This window comes from Thalassophryne amazonica, chromosome 19, assembly GCF_902500255.1.
Source record: "Thalassophryne amazonica chromosome 19, fThaAma1.1, whole genome shotgun sequence".
Taxonomy (NCBI): Eukaryota; Metazoa; Chordata; class Actinopteri; order Batrachoidiformes; family Batrachoididae; genus Thalassophryne; species Thalassophryne amazonica.
The window spans coordinates 13217108-13229912 of record NC_047121.1 but is presented as its reverse complement, the minus strand read 5'-3'; the positions used below and the strand labels follow the sequence as shown (position 1 = coordinate 13229912).

General features: G+C 42.5%; 1 protein-coding gene across 2 annotated transcripts in view; it reads left to right on the top strand.

The window, feature by feature from the left end:
• Positions 1-9443, top strand: part of loxl3b (lysyl oxidase-like 3b) — an 84384-nt gene extending 74941 nt beyond the window's left edge. For both annotated transcript variants that reach the window (XM_034160023.1, XM_034160024.1), the window contains 4 exons: positions 1732-1847; positions 8092-8228; positions 8360-8471; positions 8562-9443. In XM_034160023.1, coding sequence (XP_034015914.1) covers positions 1732-1847; positions 8092-8228; positions 8360-8471; positions 8562-8635 — 439 coding nt within the window. In that variant the 3' untranslated portion in view covers positions 8636-9443. The remainder of the gene's footprint in view (positions 1-1731; positions 1848-8091; positions 8229-8359; positions 8472-8561) is intronic.
• The last annotated feature ends 3362 nt before the right edge of the window (positions 9444-12805 follow it).

Genomic DNA, 12805 nt, shown 5'->3' with positions numbered 1-12805 from the left:
CTTTGCTTTGATGCACCTGTTTGTGCCTACCAGGTCAAAAGCTGGGAGTCGGAATGTGAACTGTCCTTGATGATGTTCTGAGCTCTGCTGAAGCACCGGGTGGTGTAGATGTCCGTCATAGAGGGGACTGTCTTTCCTGAGGACTCTTAGGAAGTGTAGACACTGCTGGGCCTTCTTTATGACAGCTGAGATGTTGTCTGTCCAGGAGAGGTCATCAGAGATCTGGCCTCCCAGGAACCTGAATGTGTGGACCCTCTCCACACACTCGCCATTGATGTAGAGTGGGGGTGGGTCAGTTCTGTTCCTCCTGAAGTCCACGATGATCTCCTTTGTTTTTTGTTTTTTTTGGTGTTCAGTGCCAGGTTGTTGTCTGAACACCAGGTCATTAACTTCTGGACCTCCTTTCTGTAGGCTGCCTCGTGTCCCTTTGAGATCAGTCCGACCACTGTGACGTCGTCAGCAAATTTGACGATGATGTTGTTTCTGGGGCCGGACTGCAGTCGTAGATGTAGAGGCCGTACAGGAGGGGGCTCAGCCCTGTGCCTCAGTGTGGAGGAAAGGTGGGAGGCAAGCCTCACAGTCTGGGGTCTGTTGGTCAGAAAGTCCTTGATCCAGGTACATGTTAAAGCGGGGGGTCCATCTTGGTGGTCAGAATCTCCAGGATGATCATGTTGCATGTCGAGCTGTAATCCACATAGAGCACCCCAGTGTAGCTCTGCTGTTGTTCCAGGTGACTCAACATATTGTGCGGAGCTATGGCGATGGCGTCCTCTGTGGATCTGTTTGCGCGGTATGCAGACTAGTGGGAGTCGAGTGTGCGTTGCATTGTCTAACTGTTTTTGTAGTTTGTTTTTGCAGTGTTCCTGGATTGCATCTTTACAGCAGAGAAAGTCAAATTGTAAAGGTGAAAATATTAAAATTCTTGTTACACTCATTATCGCCACACATTTATGGATCCATAAATTAAATCTGCAACACAAACTCCTTTGTATAATATCAAGTCACGTCTGGGAAGCAGGCACTGGTGCCGTGTTTGGCAGAACTGCTGTGGGTCCTGGATGGCAACCACCAAGCCAGACAATCTGTCCATCCTCACCCCTTGAAATTAACATCCATCTGCCACAGTCAGATGAAGTGTGGACGTAGTATAGCATCCAAAATGTCTTCAGCCTCATCCCATGCATGATGTGTAGAGAATGAAGGAGCTCAGAACAGATGTTTGTGCTGACTGTAGAGAACAGCATACACGGGACACAAGAAATGAAAGTGAGTGTTTAAAGAAGGCGTTGCAGTACATATTTAGTGACTGTTACATGATGGTAAACATTTTATTTATTTACTTATTTTGTACATTCCAACAGACCGTGTTATACAAGCATCTTTGCATTTACTGTATCATAGTTAAACATCAGAGTTTACTAACTTTTTGGATCAAAATTCCAACCTTATCCTTCCTTGTGTTGACAATCTTCACTGAAGTCTCACATGTTTTACTTCATACTTTCACTTATAAACAAGATGATATATTGTGAGAAAACAAAGCTAATCCATCTTCAGTCAAGCCTCAGATATCGCTGCCCTGCTCCATGTTGCCTTTGTCACACATCTCATTTTTAGCCGTAGCTTGATGTCATCAGGCTCCTTAATGTAAAAATAGATGCCATGTTGACTTTCAAAATGTGAGATTATGATTTGTGTTATTCATGACCACATGTGCTCTGTGTCATATAGTCACTACCACAGCATGAATGTTTTCACAAATTATGATCTGCTGAATGCCAACGGCACCAAAGTGGCCGAGGGTCATAAAGCCAGTTTCTGTCTGGAGGACACAGACTGTCATGAAGGTGAGTTTGGTTTCACACATCACACCATTTTTTATTTGTTTGGGAGGCTTGATGGTGGATTCTGCTGTGAATAAATGAATGAATGAATGAATGTGGGCATGAAGATATTAAGGGCTACTGCAATCTGATATTTGACCCTAATGTCCTTGACCTTCACCCAAATGATTGACCTCTGGCTGACCTTGCCAGGGCACATCTAGAATTCACTGCAGTGCCGGCCACATTTTGTCCAACCCGACTAGAAAAATCTAGTTTTTATTTTATTTTTTACCTTGACCTTTGCCATAATGAATTCTTTAAGGGCAATGTTGAGGTCAACCTTAAGTTTGGTAGAAATCAGCAAAAGGACCTGGGAGGAGTAGAACAACAAACAGTAATGGACATGACCCTGGTAAGCTTGAATAAACCTTCACGTTTGCTAAGTTTGGTGCAAATCAGATTGAACAACTCAAATTTTGACCTTTAATGTCAATTACCTTACACCAATGATTGACCATTGGTAAATTTGATCTCGCTTGGGCAATACCAGAACCCACCTACATATACTGAAAGTCAGAATTTTGACCTTAGACCCCAATTTCTATCACTTTTGCCAAAATAACATTTAATTTACATATGACTGCACCTTTGTGCGGTCAATTGTCATGCGTAATTCGTTCGGTGGAATCAGTCAAAGAACGTGGGAGGAACTGGAACGAACATGTTTCTCAAATATATTTTGGAGGAAATCTATTTAAAAAAAAACTGTGAAAAAAACAGAGCCAAACTTGGCGACCACAACAGCACCAGAAACACAAACGACACCAAAAATATTAGAGCTTACTGCCCTATACGCAGTGGTGGGCACAGCTAACCAAAAACTTAGCTTCGTTAACTGGTAATCAGCTAACTGAAAAGTTGTCTTTTATAACGCTAAACCGATCAACTGCCTAAAAACTTATCGGAAGCTACAGATAACCAATAACTTAAAATTTTGCCTCTCATACACTCTCAGCTATAAGAAGCTGATTTTGAGTTTAAACACTGCCAAAGCTTCTAATAGAACCAATGGCGATCACAAAACCAAACAGCCAATGAGTCAGCACTTCTGTCTTTGTGCGCTCTGCCCCCTCCTGTAGGGAAGTGTCATTTACCCTGACAGGATACAGTGGTCCAGCGATGAGGTAGAGGTCTTGCAACTCTTAAAATGTACAAAGTGATATATAACACATATCTGTTAATTTTAAAATAATGCACTAATTCTGAAGATTTGAACGTTAACACACAGATGCCCAAAGGGATTATGGGTAAACTAAGCCTCCGCTCATACTGATTGGTTGATTCATTCATTCTATATAAAACCAACACAAGTGAATCAATGTAACATGTGTTGGTGTTTACAAATAAATGTGCTTTTGTAAAATATGTCATTTTTTCATTTGTATAAAAAAACAAAGAAATTTTCATGATCCTGCTAGACAGCACCTAAGCACACGCGTGATGACATCACAACTCTATCCGGTTAGGGAGACGAGGTTTCTTTCAATAACAAGAACTGTCAAAAAACTTTCTTGTGTGTGGTTGGAGTTGTGTGGCGATAGGAATCGCCTTTTGAATGCTTGAATAACGATGTCAGTCGCACAAAGAAATCAAATAATAGTGAAAACATGTTCGGTGCGGTGTCATAACGCATCAATCAATCACTCTGTGAGGCGTCACAACATCTGATCGGTTAGCGGCTTGGTGCGGTGTCATAACAGATCAATCAGTCACTCATAACATCCAATCGGTTAGCGCTTGGTGTGGTGTCATAACAGATCAATCAGTCGCTCCATGAGGTGTCATAATGGATCAATTAGTTGCTCTGTGAGGTGTCATAACATCAAGCCTAGTTCACGTGGCAAAATAATTACGCCGATATCGGACCCGATCTTCCCCTTCCAGCAATCTTAAGGACGCCCCTTGATGACGCTAAATATAATGTTATCAGATATTCCCGCCGTGTGTGGTGTGTTAAGAAGGACGTGAGGAGCTAAATGTGACATGCAGCCAATCAGAAAGCGAGTTGTCTGACCTGGGAATGTTCATGTGTGAAATCTGTTTGTGTGTGTTTTTACCATGTGGCTGACACCACACACTATACAACTACACCTGTCAGATCTATGATTTTTTTTTTTATCTCCACGTGTGTGGTCTCTCAGGTTTTGGAAACCTACAGATAATTTTAAAATCCTGCAGTTGACAACACTGTGATATAACCGGTCGCCAGTAGATGGCAGTGTTCTATGCATTTTGATGCTGGTTATATCACACGACCTGAATCACAATTTAACAGACTTTTCAGCTTTTGTAGAAGCATCCTGGACTTCTTCTGGCATTTTTACATAAAACAAATACAATAACAACATCTATAAACCCAAATAATATATTCACAAGCGTTTTAGGCATAATATACAAAGAGTGTAATGCTGTTGTCCATGTGGAGCCTGATCAGAGTATCTCAAATGCATTTCTTCTGTCGTGAATGTACTGAGATTATCCATAATGCACCTGGACACAGCATGTCCACACTAAAACCTTCAAAATTAGTGCATTACTTTAAAACTAAAACATATATTTGATGTTTTCACTTTATAAAACTTTAGACGTGATGTTAATTGAAATAACTTGTCCGAAATTAGTTTGGCTAACATTTTAACCATAAGTTAAAACTGTATGCCTCTGGATGACTTGGGTGATATTGGTAGCGTATCAGTATGGGGTCAAAAGAAATTAGCTTTTTTTTCTCTTTTCTATGACCAGTTCTCCTTTGTCTGCAGAGGATAGAGCAGTTTCTTCTAGAACCAGCTCTCTTCTGTTTACAGAGGATAGAACTACACATCTACTACAAAAAGCTACATCTACAAAAATGTTAGCGGTCTAAAAATTATCGGACCAAAACTTATCGGAAGATAATTGGTCCGATGATGGTTTTTAAAGTTATCTGAAAAGCTAATCTGATAATGAAAACATTATCTTTAATAATTAGCGGTTAGCAGATTAGCAGAACTGTGCCCACCACTGTCTATACGACTGTGATGATAGAGGAGAATGCAGAGTTTGCAGTGAGACAGAAAGCATATCGAGTCTGTGTGAGTGACCTGGTCTACATGAGAGTTTCTGTGTGTATTAAAAAAAACAAAATCAATGTACAACTCCAATTCCAATGAAGTTGGGATGTTGTGCAAAATGTAAATAAAAACAGAATACAAATCCTCTTCAACCTATATTCAGTTGAATACACCACAAAGACAAGATATTTAATGTTCAAACTGATAGACTTTATTGTTTTTGTGCAAATATTTGCTCATTTTGAAATGGATGCCTGCAACATGTTTCAAAAAAGCTGGGACAGTGGTATGTTTACCACTGTGTTACATCACCTTTCCTTCTAACAACACTCAATAAGCATTTGGGAACTGAGGACACTAATTGTAGAAGATTTGTAGGTGGAATTCTTTCTCATTCTTGCTTGATGTACGACTTCAGTTGTTCAACAGTCCAGGGTCTCCGTTGTCGCATTTTGCGCTTCATAATGTGCCACACATTTTCAATGGGTGACAGGTCTGGACTGCACACAGACCAGTCTAGTACCCACATTCTTTTACTACAAAGCCACGCTGTTGTAACATGTGCAGAATGTGGCTTGGCATTGTCTTGCTGAAATAAGCAGGGACATCCCTGAAAAAGACATTGCTTGGATGGCAGCATGTGTTGCTCCAAATCCTGGATGTACCTTTCAGCATTGATGGTGCCATCACTGATGTGTAAGTTGTCCATGCCATGGGCACTAACACACCCCCATACCATCACAGATATTGGGGACACGTGCAGTGAGACAACAGGCAACTCGAGGCACTCCATATCTCTAGGAGAACTCAGACCAGCTACACCTAGTGAGAAGCACACCCAACTGGGCTGTATACAGGAGCTGATAGTCCTGTGGGCAGAAGACAACCATGACAACAGACAGGCCTCAAAATCCATCCATCTGAACATGGCAAGACAACCACTCCAAACACCATCTGGCCCTACAAGACTGAAGCCACCACACAGGAGATGACAGGAGGGCATCCCCTACTACTAGGGTTGGGCTCGCCCCAATTCAAGGTGTAGGATTGAAGGAATACACCCATTTCATCAAGTTTACCAGCCATCTGTAGGGCAACCTATACTGCCCAGAAAGTGCATCGACCGGTTTCCCAGCAAACCACAGCAACAACCACTCCCAACCAACCCCCAGGTCTGCCTAAATACCACAACCCTGCACCACCCCAAAAGATATTTGAAGACTAGCCAGGGACTAAAATGTAAGGGTAGCAAGATATGGCAGCCAGGAACACTCTGATCAACATATGCCACGACCCAGACAGCCAGATCCATAACCACATGCATGTGCCTATAACCACCAGAGAACATGCCCCAACACCTCTTCTGTTTGTCTTTGTTGCATTTGTAGGATAGGGCTTCATTGCTGAAGTGATTCAACCCCACCCCACAGCACTGGTGGTTCTACACTCCGGGCGAGACCCCCTCCAAGCCCCCCCCCCCCCCAAAAAAACCCAGACAGAATTGTGCACAAACCGCCATTTTTTTTCTTATTTTATTATTATTTTAAATATTTTAGAAGTGCCCCTGAAATTGCAATTGAAATTGACATCAAAAGACTGCAGGCTACAATATAACTCTTGTACAAAACATCCATGAATTATATATTTGAATAAACACGCCCTCACATGCTAAATGTCTGTCATTAGACGCTCTATTAATCTGTCTTTCAGGGAGGAACAATTAGCTCATTTATGAAGGTGCATATGTGTCTCAACATTTAGCTTGATGTTTGTAAAACCACCTAAAACAGTTTGGCATTTTTAAAGGTGAAGGTAAAGTGGTCTCACCATTTTATGACTTATTTCTATCTGTTGTCATTTGTCAGTCATATTGGCTGTGGTGTAGCACCAAAGGATCATCTTGTTTGACTGTGTGGATCAATCTTAGATTTATAGATTTCTCTATAACATTTCTGACTTATGAAGACAGACACCTGTTATAGATGCTAGTGATTCTGACTTTCCTTCTGGCCCTGGTTACAATTTCTGATGAAAGTACATCCATTTCTGAGTCCTTGTGATATCTGTTCCTGAATCTTTTTTTTTTTCTTCTGTTTGTAAGTGAACCATATCTGATCTCACAGGAGTCATATCTCCAGTGATGACACAGAAAGCAGAATGAAATCAGAACTGAATCTGATCTCTCAGCACATACACCAAGGAAAAATGCATAAATTAAACTTGAGATGTTCAGACAGCTCATAAAACAGTAAGGAGCCCAAATCTCACATCAAATAATTTGATTTGGCACATTCTCACTCTGCTATATTCACTTAATCTGGTTCTGTAAACTGGTCCAACATACCTCGGTTGTTGGAACAGAATATACTGTAAAATACAATTAATTGTAGATTTGGTTAAATTAGCTATATATTTTCTTAAACAACCAGTTTATGTGGTGAGGGTTCACAAAAATTAGATTAAGTACATACGTATACTGTATGTTGTAATTTTTTTAAAGTGTACACTGCATCACAAAGGCATACAAAAAGGTCAGATCCAAGTCACTTCAGCTAGAAATGTGAATGCTGCTCAATTTCTAAACCCTCAATAAGCAGGCTCTCCTTTTGCAAACTTTTTTCCATGAGTGGGCGGTTTGTCCTCTCTGGGGAATTTAAACCTGTTCTTACACTCTGTCTTTTCGCTTTCAAATGCCTGTTCTGGGCACAGAGTTCTGGTTCTGTGCTGCGTCCTAAGTGGATTTTGCCACCAGACAGCAGGAACAGCGGAGAAACAGGAGCACTGCACGATGCTCCTTCCGGAGTCAAAGCGGAGCAGAGCGTAGGGGAGGGGAGCGCCTGTCCCATGGGACAACACAGGAGACAACCCCTGAACCTTTACAGTGGTTCTGTTCTGTGCAGCTCAGCAAGCAGGGGTGCCTACAGCTGCACGGAGGGTGTGCCCCCACACAGTGATATGATCACCACTTTGTGGTGCAGATGATGATTATTTTTCTTAAGTGTTTGTGCCACCTCCTGTGTGTCATGAAAAAAATGCGCCCCGGGCGGCTGCCCGCTTTGCCTGCATCAAAAACAACGTTTGCCCCAAAGGCCCCAGGGATCATTCCCAGGAGCAGGTCGACCCTGACTGCCTGTCATGTCATTTGTGTCACCCAGGTGTTTCTAAACGGTATGAATGTGCCAACTTTGGAGAGCAGGGTATCACTGTGGGCTGCTGGGACTTGTACCGTCATGACATTGACTGCCAGTGGATCGACATCACAGATGTCAAACCTGGAAACTACATTATGCAGGTGAGAAGCAGCACGTGTGGCTTAAACATACAAAAAACTGTCCGGATGAATGAACTGTTTGAATAACCCTTTACAAATGCATCTGCCACCACCAAGTCAACACCAGCTAGTTCATAATTCTCACATTTCAGGTTGTGATCAATCCAAACTACGAAGTATCTGAGAGCGACTTCACCAACAACGCTATGAAATGTAACTGCAAATACGACGGGCATCGTATCTGGTTCCATAACTGTCATATTGGTGAGCAGTAAAAAGCACTAAAACTGTGCCCCACTCATGCAATCTTGCAGTTGGTATATAATTTCTCTTTTGCTTTGTAACTGTGAACAGGTGATGCTCTCAGCGAGGAGGCAGAGAGGAGGTTTGAGAAATACCCTGGACAACTGAATAACCAGATTTCATAATGAAGGACAATTTCAAAATGCGAGAACCAAAGTGTGGCACTCATGTGGGCAAAAAACACACTAGCTCAAAACGTGAGACGCGCTCTCGTCTGTATGTATTAAGATGAGTTTCCCATGAAAATTTTACTGATTGTCTTGTTTAGCGTCACAGGAGCCGACAGTGTTTGCTTCTAGTGAATGGGTTGTATGCCAGAGAATATTTACTTGAATCTTCAAGTGTGTATTTTCTATGGAACATCTGTGAGCTAATGCTAATTCTTATCCCAAAGTAGGATTTTTGTCATGTCAGTCATACAGTTGGAGTACAACTGCTGTCAAATGTACCAGCTCTCTGTTATAAGTTGTATTTTCATAAACAACAAACTACTTGCTTTTCTTGGAAAATAGGTCCAGAACTACCTGAAATGTTAGCTTTTAGTAATTTGTGAAGAGAACAAGTATCGAGTTCAGTTGCGCACAGCCAGAGTGCGAACTATACAATGACAATTGGGGGGTCTTTATCTAATACAGGTATTAGCTTTTATATAATGGCTGAGTGGATCCTTATCATTTGATTGGTGCTTTGTAAATCACGTGACATGGATTATTCATCCCATTTGTGTTGCGTTCCATTTAGCATACAAGTTTGGTTCCATACGTTTTGTACCATTGCATGCTGTGAACCACGCCCACTAGTGGGGGCGGTGTTTAATTAAACGTGGCAGAGTTTGTTTTGCTGACGGATGACGATTTGAAAGAGCTAATTGATGGTGCTAATTCTTCTAACACACACACACGCAAACAACAAGAACAAAAAAAAAAAAAAAAATCCACTACGCTGTAAGCCATCTGGAGGCATGAAGAGCTGTTAAGATGAAGAGGATGAAAAGCTGGACTAATTTCTGATGTGATTCTTTGCTGAAGTCTTTTTTTGGAAGTTTGAGAAGTCAGTGCACGGCCTCATGAGCTACATCGTCAAAATTATTTTTGAACTACCTGTTTTTCCAAGTTGACTGAGAACAGTTTTGGACTCCTATTTCAAGTTTGTGTTGGACTGCTGATGTCAAAGGACCAGCACATCAAAATGTAAGCCCCTTTTCTGTTGTTTATAAATTAATAAAATATCAAATGACAAGGATCTATGTAAAACAATGTTTTTACATTCTTTTAATGGAACAAATCCAACCCCAATTCCAGTGAAGTCAGGACATTGTGTAAAATGTAAATGAAAACAGAATACGATTTGCAAATCCTCTTCAACCTATATTCAGTTGAATACACCACAAACACAAGATATTTAATGTTCAAACTGATAGACTTTATTGTTTTTGTCCAAATATAAGACTTTATTGATCTCACAGTGGAGAAATTCATGTTACGTCAGCTCTTAAAAAACACACAAGATGAGTGCGAGTAGAGGAAAATGTGCATCAAACAGCGTGTGCAAAGATAAGCAATAATAATACTTATATTACAATACAATAAGAAAATGAGGTAGAAATATATATATATATATATACACACACACACACACACACACACACACACACACACACACACACACACACACACACACACACACACACACACACACACACACACACACACACACACACACACACACACACACAAGCATACATGCATATATAAACATGATTGGAATTAAAAAATAGGAGCATTTTATTTACAATATGTGAAGTGGAATTTAGATGTGATAAGGTGACATTAGTGCTGGGATTTGTAAACGAGTTGTTATTGCACATGATTTGTGGACATATTATTGCATGTGGTTATTTCACAGTGTTATTGTACAGTCTGACAGCAGCAGGGAGGAATGACCTGCAGTATCGTTCCTTCTTGCACTGAGGGTGCCTCAGTCTGTCACTGAACGAGCTGGTCAGCTCCACTACAGTCCGGTGCAGAGGGTGAGAGGAGTTGTCCATGATGAATTTGAACTTAACACCCTCCTCTCAACCACCTCCTCCCAACCACCTCCTCCAGAGAGTCCAGAGGACAGCCCAGGACAGAGCTGGACTTCCTGACCAGCTTGTTCAGTCTCTTTCTCTCCTGCTCTGTGCTGCCCGGGGCCTAACAGACGACAGCATAGAGGAGAGCAGAGGCTACAACAGAGTCATAGAAGGTCTTAAGCAGAAGCCTGCTCACTCCAAAGGATCTCAATCTCCTCAGGAGGTGGAGGTGACTCTGGCCTTTCTTGTACAGGGCGTCAGTGTTGTGAGTCCAGTCCAGTTTGTTGTTGAGGTGAACACCCAGGTATTTGAAACTGCCCACGGTCTCAATGTCCTCCCCCTGGATGCTCACCTGTGGGTGAGGTGGTGGTTTCCTCCTGAAGTCATTCACCATCTCCTTCGTCTTACTGGTGTTGAGACACAAGTGGTTGTGCTCACACCAGTCCACAAAGTCTATGATGACTGACTGGTACTCCAGCTCGTTCCTCTCAGACACACGACCCACAATGGCAGAGTCATCGGAGAATTTCTGGAGATGGCAGCTGTCCATGTTGTAAGTGAAGTCCGATGTGTAAAGGGTGAAGAGGAAAGGCGAGAGGACAGTGCCCTGGGGGGCCCCGGTGCTGCACCTTAGCACCTCAGACTGCACGTACTGCGGGCGGTCAGTGAGGTAGTTGATGGTCCAGGCAGCGAGATGTCCATTCACACCTGCATCCTCCAGCTTCCCCTGCAGCAGCGCCGGTCTGATGGTGTTGAAAGCGCTGGAGAAATCAAAGAACATGACTCTCACAGCGTTCCCGCTGGTCTCCAGGTGGGTGAGCACCCGCTGCAGCTGGTAGATGACGCTGTCATCTACCCCGATGTTGGGCCTGTAGGCGAACTGCAGCAGGTCCAGGATGTCACTCACCATGATGCAGAGGTGAGACAGGACGAGCCGCTCCATGGTCTTCATGAGGTGGGAGGTCAGGGCAACTGGTCTGTAGTGGGCCGGTTCCTTGGCGTGCGGTGTGGAAGACCTCCTTGTATCGTCTCGGTTTTTCTCATTTTGAAATGGATGCCTGCAACACATTTCAAAAAAGCTAGGACAGTGGTATGTTTACCACTGTGTTACATCACCTTTCCTTCTAACAACACTCAGTAAGTGTTTGGGAACTGAGGACACTCATGATTGGGTATAAAAGGAGCATCCCAAAAAGTCTCAGCCATTCACAAGCAAAGACGGTCGATCCCTCAGGCGGCACTGCATTAAAACCCGACATCATTGTGTAAAGGATCTTACCGCTTGGGCTCAGGAACACTTCAGAAAACCATTGTCAGTTAATACAATTCGTCGCTACATCTACAAGTGCAAGTTAAAGCTCTACCATGCAAAGCGAAAGCCATACATCAACAACATCCAGCAACGCCGCAGCCTTCTCTGGGCCTGAGCTCATTTGAAATGGACAGATGCGAAGTGGAAAAGTGTGCTGTGGTGTGATGAGTCCACGTTTCAACTTGTTTTTGGAAATCATGGACATTGTGTCCTCTGGACAAAAGAGGAAAAAGACCATCCAGATTGTTACCATCGCAAAGTTCAACAGCCAGCAACTGTGATGGTATGGGGGTGTGTTAATGCTCATGCGTGGATAACTTACACATCTGTGATGGCACCATCAATGCTGAAAGGTACATCCAGGTTTTGGCGCAACACATGCTGCCATCCAAGCAACGTCTTTTTCAGGGATGTCCCTGCTTATTTCAGCAAGACAATGCCAAGCCACATTCTGCACGTGTTACAACAGCGTGGCTTCGTAGTGTAGGTACTAGACCAGCCTGCCTGCAGTCCAGACCTGTTGCCCATTGAAAATGTGTGGCACATTATGAAGCGCAAAATACGACAACGGAGACCCTGGACTGTTGAACAACTGAAGTCGTACATCAAGGAAGAATGGGAAAGAATTCCACCTACAAAGCTTCAACAATTAGTGTCCTCAGTTCCCAAACACTTATTGAGTGTTGTTAGAAGGAAAGGTGATGCAAAACATACCACTGTCCCAGCTTTTTTGAAATGTATTGCAGGCATCCATTTCAAAATGAGCAAATATTTGCACAAAAACAATAAAGTTTATCAGATTGAACATTAAATATCTTGTCTTTGTGGTGTATTCAACTGAATATAGGTTGAAGAGGATTTGCAAATCGTATCATTTTTATTTACATTTTACACAACGCCCCAACTTCATTG